General features: G+C 47.9%; 1 protein-coding gene across 1 annotated transcript in view; it reads left to right on the top strand.

Moving 5' to 3' along the window:
• Nucleotides 1–16,598, top strand: part of CFAP77 (cilia and flagella associated protein 77) — a 57,164-nt gene extending 40,566 nt beyond the window's left edge. The window contains exons 4-6 of the mRNA XM_048325075.1: nt 5,336–5,438; nt 6,599–6,694; nt 16,367–16,598. Of these exons, the coding sequence (XP_048181032.1) occupies nt 5,336–5,438; nt 6,599–6,694; nt 16,367–16,435 (268 nt within the window). The 3' untranslated portion in view covers nt 16,436–16,598. The remainder of the gene's footprint in view (nt 1–5,335; nt 5,439–6,598; nt 6,695–16,366) is intronic.
• Nucleotides 16,599–17,493: the final 895 nt, after the last annotated feature.

The raw sequence follows: 17,493 nt of genomic DNA, 5'->3' as shown, positions 1-17,493 counted from the left end.
AAGAATTCACCACTAACTGCACATCCCTCTTCTGCCATTCACTGTTATGCAAAACTCACAAACAATTAAAAGAAATAATGAAGAGCCCAGCGGCCCTCTTTCCTAATTAGCTGCAGGAGGCAGTGCTGGGGAGTTGGTTAAGTGCTTCAATTACCTCGGCCCTCCTCGCAGCCCTTGTTAGAAGAGACAGGTCCACGGGCCAAAGGGGAACAATTAAGGCGAGGCAGAGCCCGGCAGTTTGCAGGGGGATGCCGGGGCCGTGCCGGCTCTCGCTCAAGGGCCAGAGCTGTAATCATACCCCAGCTTCCTGCTGGGTTACACAGAGACAAATTAATGGGAGATAGATTGCTACCTGCAGCCCATCAGTAACGAGGGAGGAAGGGAGGCAATACAGCGCTACAAGGGAGCTGTAATCAGAATTTTCCTGTGCTCTCAGCCCCCTTTCAGGACGGAGGGACCTGAGCACTAATGCCTCGCTGCTGCCTACATTGGGGGTACCCCCACGGCCCCAAACAGAATCACAGACCCCAGCTTGTGCTTTATTTACTGAAGTTAATACCTGTGGTAGCTGCCCCAAGGAGCCCCACGCTCCAGAGATGCTGCAGACCAAACTGTTCCCCAGTAAAAAACTGGTTGGACTTGATCTTGGAGGTCTTTTCCAACCCTCATGTTTCTGTAAGAAACCAACCTGAGCTGGTGGGAACGGGTTCTGCTGGCCTGACCACAAGCCATGGGGAGATTCTGTAAGGACGCTTCTATCACAGCACAAATCCTTCCCAGCATGAAGTAAAAAAGAAAGGAATACAAAGGTAGTGCCCCTGTAGCTGTTTCCCCTGTGGACTGAAAGCCCCAAAGACAGACCCTGACTGTGCAACAAAAGCACATCTTAGATGGAAGGACACCAGCAAGGACCAAACCCCCCTGAAACCTCATTAACCTTTCAAGAAGGGGTTAAAGTTTCAGCGTAGGCAGTGGTGCAGCAATACAATTTTAATGTCACAACCGTGGACAAATCCCATTCTGTGACTGATCTGTTGCATAAGCACCAGTGCAGGGCCAGATCCTGCTGCCTGTAAGCTGCCACTGGAATCGGAGCAGAGCTCTGGGCACAGCCCCAAGAGCTGCGCAGCCGCCGGGGAGCCGATGCCTCTGTGTGTCCTCTGCTCCCTGCTCCACTCCCGGCCCCAGCCCGTCCTGAGCAGCAGTAGGAAAAGCACTGCCCTGGCTGCAGAGCCACACACAAACCCCATGGGCTGCGCTTTGCACTAAAATATTTACACGCTTTTGAATTATACAAGAAAAAAAAAGCACTCACAAGTCAAGTTTTTACCCTTTCACAACACAACTTAGCAATCAAATTGATTGCACCTTTCAAGCTGGTGTAAAGCCCCTTCCTGAGCAAAGTCCTTTCTATCCACTTTTGCAAAGTACCTTATTTTGCAGCTGATAGATAAACCTTTGAAAAGAAGTTTGAGGGGAGACTGACAACCTTGAAACCTCAAGAGCAGCATGGCATTCACGGGTGCGGCTCCCTGAGCTGAGTATTATAGATAGATTTTAATTTCATTTTAACAAAATAGCTGTCTCCAGTGGAAGAAGCATCAAGAGCTAAATGAGGACCCGTCTTGAGCTGAATCACGTTGAACAGACCTCGGCACTGTCATTGATTTTCTGGGAAGAAAAAAAATGCCTCTGGCTACTAAACCAAATTAGTAGTCACTGATGACCAATTATTTTGCCCCACTGTGAACGGGAAGGCGTACTAAAATTCCAGTTTGTCAGACCCAAGGCTCTCTTCTCAAACACCTTTCAACAAGCGTGTACCAAAAATCCCTCAGATGGTTCTGACGCCTTCCTGTTTTCGGCAACTTCTCCTTCTCCAAAGTTTTAATGAGCTGCTGCTCTGAGGATGGCCTGCCAGAAAGTGAGCTCTTCCCAGCACGGTAGAGCACTATTTGGCATTGGCACAAATCACAGCTGTCAGGATTTATACACACATACACAAAAAAGTGTCAGCCTAATGTTTGCAAATTATAATTACCATTTCTCTTGCATGTCCCTGGTGCCTTCATTTTAGATAAATCCCAGCTCTGAGGTATCAGCTGCAAAGCACTGAAGGCTCATATTGAATAGAATAGATTTAACTAGTTTGTAGCTCATTTAAGGCCTACACTGTTTTATTTTAATATTGTTAATACTTTATTATACTTTTTAACACTGTTTTCACAGTAAAATAGCCTATTAGGAGGCTGCAGGTTCTTTTCTAGGAGATGTCTGGCAGACTAGAATTCCACATCGTATAACCAAGTTAGCAGGTGCTTGTCATTTCAGTTGAAAATAGGTCTGTACCCTGACTCTTGAAAGTAAATTAGAGAGATTATATTAAAGAGACAGGAGCTGTTTCAAGGATAATAGTTTTGAAAATGTGCACAGATAAATTTTAAAATATTTAGAAAATGTCAGCATTAGAAGTGGCTCCAACTATTTGACTATAAAAGGAAGCAGATGAGTATTTTTTTTTTCCTACAACTATAAATAATTTGTTACATCCTATCAGAACTTCTTTGCCTTTCCCTTGTGTGGCAGGGTGCTTGAGCCAAAACAAGGAGATCTGAGTTACTCTGAATGAGATGGGTTTTAATGTGCAATAAGCATTTCCAGTGGATGCTTCCCCTGCTCTCCCCGCAGCATCCGCAGACAGCAACGGCAAAACCCTCCCTGTTCAGGAGCGACATCTGGGCAGGGTGACAAAAGGAAAGGGAACACACAAGCCATTGATCCCTGTCCTTAAGTAACACTAAGGCAAAAGGACGTTTTCCCAAAGGCCAGCTGCAACTTAGAGCTGTCACACTGCCAAGCAGCACCGATATTGGGGCCAAATTCCCCGTCCACTCTGCTGAGATCAGGCTTTGACCTACAAAGGAAAAGCCGCCTCGCTGAGATCTCTCCAGTAACCTTAAAGAGGTGTTACCTGATATCCCCTGCTCTTCCCCACTTTTTCAGTGTTTCTCTCAAAGGAGGAAAAGCCAGATGAAGCCTCACATCCTCCAGCGCCACCAGGGCTTACATGGATAACCGAGCACACGAGCCATTCCCACTGATTTGAGAGAGGCAGTTCATGCGTGCATCATTCCAGGCATGATTCTATACTTTGCTGGATCAGGACTTAAATGTGATTAATCACACGGCAGGGAAGGATCTCTGAAGAGCATCAACCCAAATGTGTCCTTTCAAGCATTTACTTACAAGCCAGCTGTGGACTAATCAGTCACCAACTGGCTGGTCCACTGGAGATGGTAAAAGTCACCTCCATAGAGATGTGAAAACACATTCAACTTCCAAAAAAAAAAAAAAAAAGAAATCAATAATCAAAGGCTACACACAAAGGCTCAGTGCTTTCCTGCATCCATCCCTGCTATTCCTGCACACCAGGAAAGCTCGTGCCTTGGAGAGCAAAGGGACAGGAGCAAACAAGCAATGCTCACCACCACCAAGCAATTTACACCCCACTACAAGACTGGAGACCCACACAGACAATAACACACTTGACCACAGGTTTGCCACGTCTTTTAACCTTTTAAATATATTGCCCAGCTCTGATCAGCATGAACTGCCAAACTGGAAGGGAAGGAGGGGAAAGAAGAAGGGACAGAGGGTAAATGTCAGTGTTGCCTTTGGCACCGGGTGTCTCCAGATAACAGTCTGGAGCAGCAGAGCTGATTTGTAAGCAAAGGCTTGAAAAGCCCTGCAGCATGTGATCTATGAAACAGGAGGCCTGTAGAAGGATGTCTCCTCTGATATGAATGTCCCCTTGGGATGTATATTGCTGGATTGCACATCCAGTATCATTAGAAAACACGACCATAGATTAGGCTGTTTTGAAGCATGTGGTGTGCAATAATTAAGTAATAAAAGTCACCACGGGGGTGAAGGAACAAGAAACAGAAGAGTTACTATTTGCATACACAGTGCTGGCACCCTCCGTGATCATCAAGGATTCTCCAGGCTGCTAAAAGCTGGCAGCTGTCAATTCTGGACCCAGTCCTGCCATAAACCACAAAACACCAGCTCGCTCTGTGGCACTGGGCTCTTTGCAGAAACAGGTGGAGCTGGTGGCCCAGAAGCAGCCCAGCAGCTACCCCAAGTCCCCAGTGTCCTGCAGTTGGTCTGGACAGGCAGGGAAAGCACTGGCTCTGCTGTGGGAGCTGCAGCTGAAGGCTCTACAGGCTACAGGTGGGAGCAGAGCTAGAGGTGAGAGCTCCACAGTCATCAGCTGCTGGCAAGATGGGAAAAATCCCTCCTCAGAAAGGTGGGCAAGGACAAGGACCAATAAAACTTGAGCTTGAAGTCTTTCATCACCTTCAGTTGTTTGCTTCTGGGAGGAAGGAATAGCAGCAGAACCACAGGAATTACTGATTCGCTGTCCCTGCCAGTGCCAGGTCTGCCTCCCATGGTGGCTGATGAAGTATCCTCACTTGCAAGGAGCAAGGCTCAAAGATTTCAGGCTGCAGCTTTGCCACAAGCTGGTCAGGTTAACACCAGCTCAGAGCAGCTGAATGGGACGCTGGCCAACAAGCAACTGCCTTTTTACTCTTTTCCTAGAACCAGAGTCATGTGCAGCTCCTCTCTACTTCTGTCTCCTCCTTGCTCCCTGGCATCCTCTTTCAAGGGGCAAATACCTGGTCTGTGCAGCTGAGGCACCAGACCAGGGCTCAGCATTTCAGCTCCCCTTTCTGCTGCAGACACCTGACCATCTGCATTGGGTCCATTTTTAGCCCTATTCATACTGCTTAGGATAGCACGTACTCCTCTCACCCTATCCATCACTGCATATTTGCAGCCTTTGGTGCGCCACATCAGAGAGATTTTAATAGCAAAAGCAGTCTTATTTTAGCAAAACACACTTGGCACCCAGTAGTTCTTCCCCTGGATGGAATCCAGCCAGAGCTGCTCCATTGGGTACCAGCTGGGAAGTGCTCTCCTGAGGCTCTAGCACAGCCCAAAGTTCAGCTGCAGCCTGTGGTGCCCCATGGTCCTTCCAGCACACCAGGGCCCAGACAGAGCTGCTGAAACCTGCCCTGCAGGTTGTGCAAAGAAAGAAACTGTTGCAGTTCTGGGGAATGCCCTGGCACAGGTTACCACAGGTGTGTGGGGGCTGTGGTGTGTTAACTGCAAATAAATGTGAGTTTGAGGGTTCTTGAGGAGGAGAAAGCCTTTCCCAGTGCCAGGCTTTATTCATATGCTCACCAGTCACTTTCCAGTAGCAGAGAGATGAACCAGCACGAGGAGGTAAATATTATAAGGATTATATTGGTGTCCTTTCAATGTTTTCCAGGCCTTCCACTCCCTTTTTTGACCTCATACAACACAGATACAAGGAATTGTGGATGGAGAGCCAGAGGGCCCGGACAGTAGTCCAGCACGTGGTAAAGAAAAAGGTGGGAATACTCCAGCAATGCTTTCCCCTGCTGTGCACAGCACTTGTGGGCACAACCCCCCACTGTCCTACCCCTCAATGGATGGATGTGTGGGTTTCTCCCAACCCTAGGAAGGGCTCTCAGCTGGGAAAACACCCCCCCCCCCCCGACTACTAAAAGGCTGATGAAGCCTAACAAAGATGAGCAACCCCCTGCCAGGAGCCCCACAGGCTGTCCTTTGAACATCAGCTCTGCTCAGGTTACCTGTGACAGTGGCCACAACAAGGGAAGAGCCAACAAATGCTGAAAGGACAGCCCCAGCCCTGAGCCTGGTGTGGTTGATGCCAGCACCCACAGCAGTTGTTGCAGGGTAAGGCTGTGCTGTTAAACACACCAACATTGTAATACCATTTAAAAGCAGCCAATGACTGTTTTATTAGTTAATGGCTCAAAGAAGAGTCAGGCTAATATGGTAATGACCAATTTCAATGGGCTTACTGCCATCACAAACTGTGCTTTATAGTTGAAGTGCTGGAATACAGTGTGCTTAATTAGCAGCTATTTTATGAATACACGAGCCTGGGATGTTGGAAAGTGCATCCCTACTTTATCTATTAAAGGCTGATGTTTTTAATCACTAAGTTGCCTCCATCAGGCTCCCAAAGCCTGCAGCCACCAGTTACTGAGTTGAGCAACACAAACCTGTATCCTAGACCACAGAGCAGACAGGTTCCCAGGGCTTCATCAAGTGGCCAAAACATTCACCAGGTACCTGCACTGGCTTGTGCTGGAACCATCAAGCACTGTGAGCTGCAGTTAATCAGGAGAGCAACACACACCAGCCAGCCAGGAAACCCCGCTCTGGTCATCCCAGTTAGGCATGAGCCACTGCTGTAGCTCAGGGCACAGGGCTTCCAGTGGGCAGCAGTCACCTCGCTGGGATGCTCTATAAAGTGGACACTGCGAGCTGACAGCAGCTCGTGTTTCTCTCATCATCGTATTCCAACTATCAGTATTGGCTGCATGGACATGGAAAACTCCCCAGATCAGGCACTTGTGATCATCAGCCCAAAGCGACTTTTGGCATCATCCATCCCAGTGTCACTGCATTGTGTGACACAGAGCTGATGTGCATGGCTCTGCAGCTGTTTGAGCCCACTCTTGTTTCTCTTTGGTTGCAGATCAGCGACGTGCGTGGAAATCGCACCACGTTCCTGCGCACGCACCCGCTGCCCGTGAAGGAGGAGTCCTTCTGGCACCCACAACGCTTCGAGAAGGTATGCACCCCCCCACACCCCATCCCACATCTGAAGTCAGCTCTTCTAGGCCTCTACAAGCACTTGAGTGAGCTCAGGGACACACTAACCTTGCCCACATGCCTCAGTAACATCCTTAGCACACAATGAATGAGGCTCTTAACTCAAAGCTCCCCATGACCCAAACCTTAAAATGGTCCCAAATGTGTTCAACCATCAGCCCCTTTTGAACATCAGGGTGGGCTACTTTTTGCCAGCCATAAGCCCTGGAAGAGAGGCAGCAGTTGCCCAGATAATAATATATTTAACTTACATGCACTTTCATGAGCTTTATGAGACGAGAAGCATCGTTTTATATCTTGTTGTTAGTACAGGGGTGGCCTTTGCTCTACAAGTGCCCTGCACAAGCAGGACAGTCACACCTGCATTTTGGTACCCTGCCATTTCATCAGCTCTCACCCCAGGATTAGAGGTTTCCAGAAAGCCTGTACTCCTGATAGCTCTCTGAACTACCTGATTGACAATATTCACCTGAGACAAACCACAGGGTCTGGCCAGATTATAGATGTGCATGACACTTCCTTTAATTGATCCAAATAAGAGCCAAGGTGACGATTTGTTGTTCTAGTGATGGGATCTAAACATCTCCCTGAATTCATCTGTGCAACCTGCTGTGCTCTGGGATACTTGTTAGAATTCCATTAACTTTGTTTATGGTATAAATTATAGGGAAACTTCAAGTGAAGAGCTAGGGGGGGATTTTAGGAAAGAAGAGAAAGAGCTGGGCCAGTGGAATGGAGACACCAGAAAGTGAAAGCACTGAAACCCTGCAGGGAGTTTACATAGCCAAAATTGTATTTGGCATTGATAGATACCGCTGCAGAGATCTCTCAGCTCTCCACCCCAGCCCTTCTTCTGATGGGGTTATTTTTTTTGCCACACTGTTGATTTCTAACCACAGTTTAAAACAGCGAAGAAGCCTTGTGACTTCCTGAAGGTAATTTGCTTGCACAAGTTGGAGAGTTTTGCCCAAGAAATGCATTTTGCACCACCTTGATGTATTCCTCCAACATCTTGTCTAAGAGTGCCCGATTAGCATATGTCAGTAATCATTTATCCCCACTGCCTGTCAGCTCAGAGCTGCTGCTGCGGCGATGGCAGCGAGAGAACATGACCGATCGCTGTTAAACAGATTGTGAGAGTCACACGAGATACTGGGGCAAGCTCCTCTTTAGAGCTCCTCTCACCCCAGACCCTTCCATCACTGTTCATTTTTCAGCCTGGGTTTTGCTTTGTGCTTTCCCTTTTGTTTCATCCATGGCTGTGGTTGGGTTCCCACCCCAGCTCTCAAACCTCCAAATCTTTCCTTCTTCTTTTTCTCCTTTTTTTCTTCTCCCTTTCCCTTCCTTTCTAAAAGCAGCATCCAGGGAGGAGGGACAGCTCATTTTGCACAGACTCTGCAGATTTTCCATACTCCTCCTTTCTCCTTGCATTACCCTGGACAGTTTGCCTTTCCCCAGCTGCAGATCTAACAGGCACAGCCCACATTAGAACTTGGATCAAGGAATTTGTTACTCACTTGCCTTCAGTGCATGATTTCTTCCATGGAAAAATAACTCCTCTTGAACATCCATAATTGTTTACCCAGTTAAAATCAGTAACAGCCTGGAGAAAGTTAAGGGTTCCCAAAGACATTTGGTGGTCTCCAAACTGTTCTTTAATTACCCCTGTAAAGCTGGGTTCTACAGAGGTGATGGAATGGTTTTGAAAGCCAGACTGGCCTAACCCTTCAGCTAAACCCAGGGACTCCAGGAGTCAATGGCAGTCCCTCCTTTACAGAGGTGACAATAGAGCAAAACACTCTCATCCATGTAACACCCTCATCCTACTGTGCAAGAAGAATATGAAAAGCAACCACAAAAATATCACTCCACAGAAAGCTTCTTAGCAGACTCCACCATCTGCATATTATTTCCTACCAGCCTGTGGTGACATTGTCCTGCTCTGACCAGTACAGAAGATGCTCATGACTTGGGAAATACTCCAGACCCTGGACAAGAATATTCAGAGACTCCATTGCCCTGACCACCGCCTCACTTTAAACTTCATTTCTGTGTGATCCAAGGCTGGTGTGAGGTGTAGGAGTGGGATATCTCAAGCCACTCATCCTTCTGGCCACTGAGGGGAGCAACACAGAACACCCAGCCACTGAAATAGTTATAATCCAAAACAGGGGCAGCAGGAAGGTGAGATTATTCTTGTAGGCCCATAAAAATCAACATGAAGGATTTTTTTTTATTCCCACCGTGACCCCATACAGAGAGGTGCAGAAACTGGGCATGGATATCTCTGCTGACTCTTAAACTGGGCCTTCCATTCAGTCCCTGCAAGACTCTTTCCTGGCACCATGCTAGAGCTTGCCCAAGAAGTGGAAGAGAAGAAAACAAAGGAGCTTTTCCCTACCCACTAATTCCATCTGCTTGCTCCCTGCATTGCCAGAGATGCATGGCCTTACATAGTCATTCAGTCAGTAAAGTATGGACAAACTGACTATATTTTCATTTGGATTTAGGTTTCAGCCCCCTGCTTTGGAATAATGGCCCACACTGTTAAGCTGACTGGGTGATTTACAGGCTCTCCCACACCAGGTGCTCCTGCTCCATCTAGCTCTGCAGGACTGATCTGGCCTGTGGTCTCCTGGGCCCCCCAGCTCACCAAGACAAACAGGTCACAGGGAGCCAGTCATGTCCTGATGAGCAGTTCATTAGGGAAAGTTGCTGCATTTAAGTGTTTCTTTTTTTTTTTTTTTTTTTTTTAAACTAAACTAAGCAGATGTTAACACCTTGCTCACCTCAGCAAGATGCTTCTACTGCCCTCCTCTTCCTCAGCCACCCCCCAAAGCAAACAGCCTCTGCCTTGCTTTGCCTGCAGTGACAATTCCAGGGCTCAGGTTTTGCCAGTATGGCTGGGACTGTGCACCAAAACTTAATTTATTTGTAGATGTGGGACTACATTCCCTGGGGACTGTACTGTCAGGCACCCAGTAGGCACATAAATCATAGAACCATACAATGGTTTGGGTTGGAAATGGACCTTGAAGATCATCTCATTCCAACCCCCCTGCCATGAGCAAGGGACACTTTCCACTGGACCAGGTTGCTCAGAGCTCCATCCAGCCTGGCCTGGAACACTTCCAGGATGGGGCAGCCACAGCTTCTCTGGACAACCTGTTTCAATGCCTCACCACCGTCACAGGGAAGAATTTTTTCTAATATCTAATCTAAACCTACTCTCTTTCAATTTGAATCCTTGTTCAAACATTGTCCCTTGTCCTGTCACTCTGGGATTTCACAAATAGTCTCTCCCCATCTTTCCTGTAAGTCCCCTTCAGGTCATCCCAAAGCCTTCTCTTTTCCAGACTGAACAATCCCAATTCTCTCAGCCTTAAATATTCCAGTCCCTCATGTTCAGTGGATGTGTCCTGTCCCCGTGTCACTCCTCACCTGCTGGCTCAGGCAGAACAGCACCCTTGGTGTCAACCAACCTCTGGAAAGGACATTGCTGCCCAAATGCAGCATCCCCACCTGTGCCAGGCTGGGGTGAGGCTCCAGCTACCTCCATCTGAATGTTTGTTAGTCATTATTTTCCAACCAATACATCAATGTTGGCCACCTCCAATAAATTTCCAGGGCTCTATCAAGTCAAGAAGGATTCAGGTAGCAACAAAGCAGCAACACAGGACAGAATTCACCAATGTGTCAAAACAGCTCCGTGCACTTCCTGTCACTGACACACACCAGGCTTCTTCCTTTGCTCATTAGAGAATCCCAGCTCACAGAGACACAAAGGTGGCTTGTTTACTTGACCAAGCAAGGGGAAGGAAAGAAAATGCAGCAACTTTGGACAAGACTTTTGTCACCGTGCGCTGCCTCTCGGAGCAGATGAAACGCGCGGCGCGCGATATGAATAAGCGATAAGCAATTGACGAGCAAGTGTTCGGGTACCTTGGCAAAAGACTTAATTTGCAACCTGGCACAAAATCAAAGGCTCTGTCAACGGCTGAGCGGCTCTCCCGCATATGCCTTGCATTACCTGGGAAAGCTCTGTCAGGTAAATTTCCACTGAAAGTAATTAGAGGAATCCCCACTGTATAAACTTTGCAGCAAAATTCTGGGCTCCGGAATTTGATTCTCACCAGGGATCCGATATCTGCTCACAGCCTGATCCTTCGTCAGAATTAACAGCTGAGGTTTAACACGTACACACAAAAATGTTCCGCATTTTTTTTTAATGCCTTACCTCTATTTTTGTCTATAGAGCTGAACTGACAAGCACAGCTCATGTAATCTCGCAGCTGTTGTCTTGTCAGAAAAGCCACAGATTCTGCTTAAATAACCTGGGCTTGATACGCACAGCACACGGTAGGCTGGCTGTTCAGGTGCAGCATTGGTCCTCCTGGGTCTGAGGGCAGAAAAACTTCTGGGACTTGGAGTGTTATAAAACTCCTCTCCTGGAACCTAAATAGTGCTTAAAGAATAAAGGAGTGAGTTCAAGAGTTTCCTGTCACTACAGTACCAGATCAATCCTCCCTTCAGCTGGGATTTTGGCTGACCAAAAAGAATTAAAATCAGTGTCAGCTGATGGTTGTTCAATGGCCCAAGTGACACGAGTTGGTGGCTCCCAGCCCTGCAGTGACAATCCAAAGCAGCATCACTGGCCTACAGCAGGCACAATGCAAACAGAGACCACAACACCCTGTGGGGTTCCAAACAGGCAGCACAGACCCAGCTGCCCTGAGCTCTCCTCTGGGACCACAGCAGAGATGTCACCTCCCACACCACAGCCATTCCAGGGCTAACTGCAGGCTCTGGGTCCCTGTCACCATCACTACATTTCCTTGCAGATTCTGGAGGTTTTCCTGTTTTATCTCACAGCCAAATCCTCCAGCAATACAATTATTCAAATCACAGCAAAGCATTTTCATGGTCCAGGCTTTCCCAATATCCCTTGTGCCCTGGACACTCAACTTCTCAGCCTTCATTCTGCCCTCTGCCATGGAATATTTAAGTGCCATCTAGTCCAGCCCCCCTGCAGTGAGCAGGGTCATCTTCAGGTTTCTCAGAGCCCCATCCAACCTGACCTTGAATGTTTCCAAAGATGGAGCAGCCACCAGCTCTCTGGGCAACCTGTGCCAGTATTTCAACATCCTCATTGTAAAAAAGCTTCTTATATCTTATTTCAATTGACCCTCTCTCTTAGTAAAAACCATTACCTGCCATGTTCAGCACTTCCTCGTGTCTCCCTCAGAGACAGAGGGGCCATCACTCCTCTGCCATTTCCACTGCTCTGGACATCTCCTGATTAACACAGGAAAACAACTCCTTGTGCAGCTTTACAGCCTGGATCATCTCCAGGGCAGGCTCCACCTACACCTGAGCCCCAGTATCCAAAGGCAGCACAAGGAGCAGTTGGCAGCCAATTCTCATTGCTCTTTTGGAGATACTCACCCATGAGGGAACAGATTTTGGGTGCTCACAGCTTGTGGCAGGGGGAAACCACACACACTGTGTTGGGTTATGGGTGAGCACCTTCCACTGCTTCCAGTGCACAACTCCAAAGAAATGCTTTTTAAATGGATTTGAGGTTTCATTTGTGGCCCTGGTCTGACTTCTGCAGAGATGCTATTTATCAATACAACTTTAAGTAAACCTCTTGCCTGGAACGAAAAGGGTCACGATTCAGATGTCAAGCACATGAGGTCAGTGTGAAAGCTGCCAGCTCTGGTCTGACCCTGAAACATCTGCCAAGGATGTGGGGGGCACACACCAGGTTACAGCTCCAGTGGGTTAATTCTTCTTCCCTCATGCTGTTGCCCAGAACGAACAACCAGTGAACTCCAGCAAATATCTGTGGCCATTATTTTAAGAAAGGAAAAAACCCCATCAACCCATATCTCCATGGGACATTAAATACAGCAGCCCAAAATTGCTGAGCACTGTTTGAAACCTTCCTGGGCTTGAAGCAAATAAAGATCATTTAGCCCAGGCTCCCTTGTCCTGCATTTCTCCCTCTGTTCTTAGAAAGGTGGGGAGAGAAAAAAATCAACCCCATTCGTTAAGCCAGTTAAGCACGCTCCTGGCAGGAAAAGCCACATTATTTGTAACCCTAATAATCCAACACTCACCTCTGAGCACAGCTCATCTTGGACAGAATAACGTCTGTTTTAAAAGTACCTGCCTCTCTCTAACTTGTCATGGCATTTGTTGACAACCCTATTGAAAGCCGCTCTCGATGCGGCTGTGAAGGATCTTTCAGCACCTCTTTCTCTTTCCTAGACAGTTTTTGAAAGGGAGGGGAGAAAAAGAAAAAAGCCATCAATACAGGGGGAAAAAGGCATCAGCAGCCAACATCGGCTGATGAAGCGCCTCACCTGGGCCCCCAGCACACCGCCTCCAATTAAATCAAAATGGTTTGTTTTTAATGGTCTTTTACACTGACAAGTGGGCTATCATTCCAGGCCTAGAGAGCTGTCAGGGAGCCGAGGCAAATCCTCCGTTGATAATGCCCAATGCTTCCAATTAGGAGCCGAGGCCGCTCCTGGCGCACTAACGATTCCCCAGCCTCCCCCAAGGCCCCTTCGGCGTTGGCTGTTTCGTCTTCCCTCTTCCTCCGCCGCAAATTACTGACACAAAACGGAGGCGCCCCGGTGCCTCCTCACCACGCCGGGCCCCGGCCCTGTTGGATTTAATGAGGCGATGGAAGTTTTTGCGGATCTTTCGCTAAATTCTTTTCTTGTTTGACAGCTGCTTGAGTGTTGACCTTATAAAAGATTTAGTGTTTCTCATTATTTTCTGTCAAGCTTTACAAGCGATAGCTTCGCGGAAAATCATTTGCATCTCGATGTGCGCGCGCGCGCGGGGTGGGTTTTGGTGGGGTTTTTATTTTTTGTGTCTGTACAGGGATGCTCGGTGCGCTGAGCGTCAGTGTGTGCACCCTACCCCTCTCTGTATTGTTTATTTTACTCCCTCCTCCCCCCTTCCTGAAAAAAAAAAATCCACTGTTTTGTGTTGTTTTGGAGGGGAGGGAAAAAAGGAAAGAAAAAAAAACCACACACCTCCAGGATTTGTTAGACTCCTGTAAATGAGAGGGGTTTGGGGAGAAAAAAAAAAAAAAAAAAAAGAAAATAATAGAGATTGGTTTCCTGTAAAGAGAGCTCAGGAAAGTGTTTTGTCACTCTGTAAAAGGATTCCATCAAACAGATGATGGAGAAACGAGGCTGAGTCCCGGTGCAGCTTTGTTGTTAAAGTGAAAAATCTTGCGAGGCTGGGAAGCTGCCTGGGGGCAGGTGGGCAGAACCAGGCAGGTGCTGAGAGAGGAACAGGAACAGCCACATCTCCGTGGATCCTTCCAGGCCAGGAGGAGAGCCTGGTGCTGTTCCTTACTTGTTTCAGGCCTTTTCATGGGTTCTTCCTCAACACCTCCTAAAAGTCATCCATTAAACATCCACAGACCATAAACCCCAGCTCCATTAACTAAAACTCCCCCCATAAGCTGAGCTTATTTTGCACCCAAGGGTGCTCACAGTGCCCAGCAGCTACAGCACCCAGAAAACCCTGCTCAGTCTCTGGGGTTTGCTGCCATCAGGGGAGCTCTGCCTTCCCTGCACCAGCTTGGCCTTTCTGCATCTCACATGCAATTTATCAGCCCTCAATTAGCACACATGCTTTAATGTATCCTGCAATTTAACACATTATTATAACTGTAAAACCCCAAAGAAAACATCTCCCCCCACAATACATATTTAAGTTTTAGGAGTGCTAATTATTTTTTTTGCTTCTCTAATTCTGTGAAGCAAACACTGACATCACAATGTCCCAGCTGCAACAGTCCTGCAGGTTTTCATTTGTCAATAACAAATGCAATGACCAGCAGCAAAACATTGCTCCTCAGCAGCAGCTGGAGCCCATGGCAGCTCCATCTTCCTGCAAGGAAAACCTTTCAGCTTTTTCCTACAAACCATGTTCCTGTCCTGCTGCAGCCAGTGCTCCAAACAAAATCCTGGCATAAAACCCCGTAACTGCAGCAGAGTAATGGCAAAGATCATCAGCTGTCTCTAGAGGAGGTACCTCTGGGTTCATCATTTAAAATATGAATTAGAAGAGCCAGAGATGAGGATTCATCACTGGCATTGACTTCTCAACACCAGTCTCTGTCATAATAAGGCCTTTGACCCAAGGACACCCTTATCTGGACTCTAATTACTGGGAGGGTTTCTCATTTTTTAAAACAGCACTTGCCCCTGTCCTACACCTGGTGCTTCCCACTCACTCATGCTGAGGGCAGGAGCTGGCATCCCTCACAACTTCCTCAAGGCTCTGCTCATTTTAATTACTGCCAGTTGTGGCTCAGTGTGACATTTCTCACCCAGGAGCTTTGTACCGAGACTGGAGTGAATAAACTGCTCTTTCCTCTCCCATGGCTTCAACCCCATTCCAGGCAAAAATGTCCCTGTGCCCAGTTCCCAGCACTGGTGGATAAGGGAGCATGACAGAGGCACATTCAAGAGAAGTAGCTCAGCTGTCCTTACCTGCAAGCACTGGATTTTTCTAACAATCCCAGCTCCAAGGGAAAAACTGCTGCATCTTTAATGGGAGGTTGGACTTGGAACAACCAGGGATTGTCCTTGCCAGCTCTCTGGGGTTACCCACCTACTTCAGCAGCCCCTGGTTCTGCCTCCCCCACCTCTCCCTCCCAGAGAGGAGTTATGCCACTGCTGCTATTTATGAGAAAGCAAAAACATCCAGAAACAGCTGTCTGAAGTTAGGCACTCAAATGCATATTTAAGTACCTGAACGCCTTCCTCCAGAGAGGGGGAATAGCTAAATACGCTTTGTTTGTCTTGATTAATGAGATCACTAGCAAGCTTTTCAGGGCAAAGACTGCTCTGTATTTTTACATATGCAAAACCTGACATCCAGCCAGCCTGAGCAGGGGGTGGGGGGGAAGCAGGAGGCAGCTCAGCACAGCCACGCGAGGCAGATGCACAGCACAGGGAATTGTGCTGGGGCAGGCAGAGCCTGTGGCCCCCCATGGAAAACACTCGAGTTTCAGTCACTGCAGGTTTGCTTCACACAGCTGTGAGCGAGCCCCTCTGCTCACCCCAAAGGGCCCTGGGAGCTTTCTCCCCCAGATTACTTCCCTTTTGTTTATGGTCACGGGCATTTTTTCACCCTGTCCCCACTCAAAGGTGATTCCTGGGGAGCTGCTGCTTCTGTGTTTTTAGGGTAGGTCGTGTAAGAGCCCCTGATCTCACCAGGAGCTTCCCTGGGAGCTCTGAGCCCATCCTGGCCCCTCAGTGAGGCACATGAGTCCTGTGTTGTAGAAAACAAGGCATATTTATTTCAATGCCCACCTTAGGGCATGCAGCCTTTGAAACATCAGACCAAAAAAACCCCACCATAATAAAATTACAGGGTTTTGTTGCTAGAGCAGGATAAGAATCTGCTGAGGTCAATCAGAAAGCTACTCTTCATCTTAAGCAGGTTAAGTGTTTAACTTCAGCTGGAGCAACATCTCCCAGTCAGGCAAAAGCCCTTTTGCAATGTGCAGTCTCCTCCCTGTCTGTGCTTCAACCTATTTTCTGTGGCTGGCTCCTGGCTGTAACCAATCCTCTCTCTGCTCCTTTCCTCATAGGCTGAGCCTCATCTCAGGACTTTTCCAGACCCCGACTCTCGTAAAAAGGCTCTCAGTGCCGCCCACTGAGAAGTGCCTGCGAGTGGTCCCCTTCCCCAGAGGGCCCCCACAGCAAGGACCATGCTGGGCACAGCCCTTGGACCCTGGGATTCCACAGGCAATAGACTTTCTCTCTGGTTTTACAGTTATGCTAATGCAGATATAGCCAAATAAATCATAAATGTAAGAGGAATGATTGTGTCTTAGCCTGTTCATTACTTCGTGTCAGGTGTACAACACAGCCTGAACACCGCAGTTCTCATCACACTGAGGAGCACAGCAGTGCTCACACCATCACAGCTCCACAGGGAAGGCAGGACAGGCACCTTCACTGCTGGTTCTCAACAAATAGATTGGATGCAGCCATGTCCTGGCTGATATCAAATCTGTAAAATCTCATCAGTCCTTCCCATTTCTTTGCCAAAAAAAATCTTCCCATCAGTGCCTGATTCAGCAAAGCCATTGCCTTGCCTGTGTGATGGAATCCAAACACCTGCTTTAAGTGCTCTACCAAACTGAGGCCTCACCACAGGCAGTGCCTTCACTTGAAGGTGGCTCCAGCCAGCTCCACACTCACCCTGCAATAGCTGCTGGTGCTTGGAGTGCCTCAGGGCTGAGCTTCTTCAAGCACTTGCTGAACAAACTCAAACTCTACCAACACCAACTCAACATCACAGCACCCAAACCCACAGGCGACAGCAAAGGTTCAGTCAGGAACCAACACACTTGGAATCCACCTCCTTCCAACAGAGCATTTCACCTCAAATACCACTTGGTAAAAGGTGTCATTATTTTAACTGTGCATCTCCATTATTGCTAAAGGAATAATTAATGACTCTTATGTAGTCTGCTTCTCACATCTGCCATTACAGCTCAGATTGTACCAACTTTTTAAGCCAAATTAACTCCCAGTTTTCATATTCACCATTCCCTTGGCACTTGGAGAGCTCAGGTGTGTTCACCCCAGAGCTCTGGGAGATGAGATCTGCTGTGCTGGGCAGCCCAACTGCACCCTGAGCTCAGGTGGATGTGCCCAGCATGATTTTGCCCCCACACCTCAGCACTGGGATTAGCCCAGCCCTCCTACA

The sequence above is a fragment of the Corvus hawaiiensis genome, chromosome 21 (assembly GCF_020740725.1).
Source record: "Corvus hawaiiensis isolate bCorHaw1 chromosome 21, bCorHaw1.pri.cur, whole genome shotgun sequence".
Lineage (NCBI taxonomy): Eukaryota > Metazoa > Chordata > Aves > Passeriformes > Corvidae > Corvus > Corvus hawaiiensis.
The sequence above is the reverse complement of the archived record's forward strand: the minus strand, read 5'-3'. Positions and strand labels throughout refer to the sequence as shown.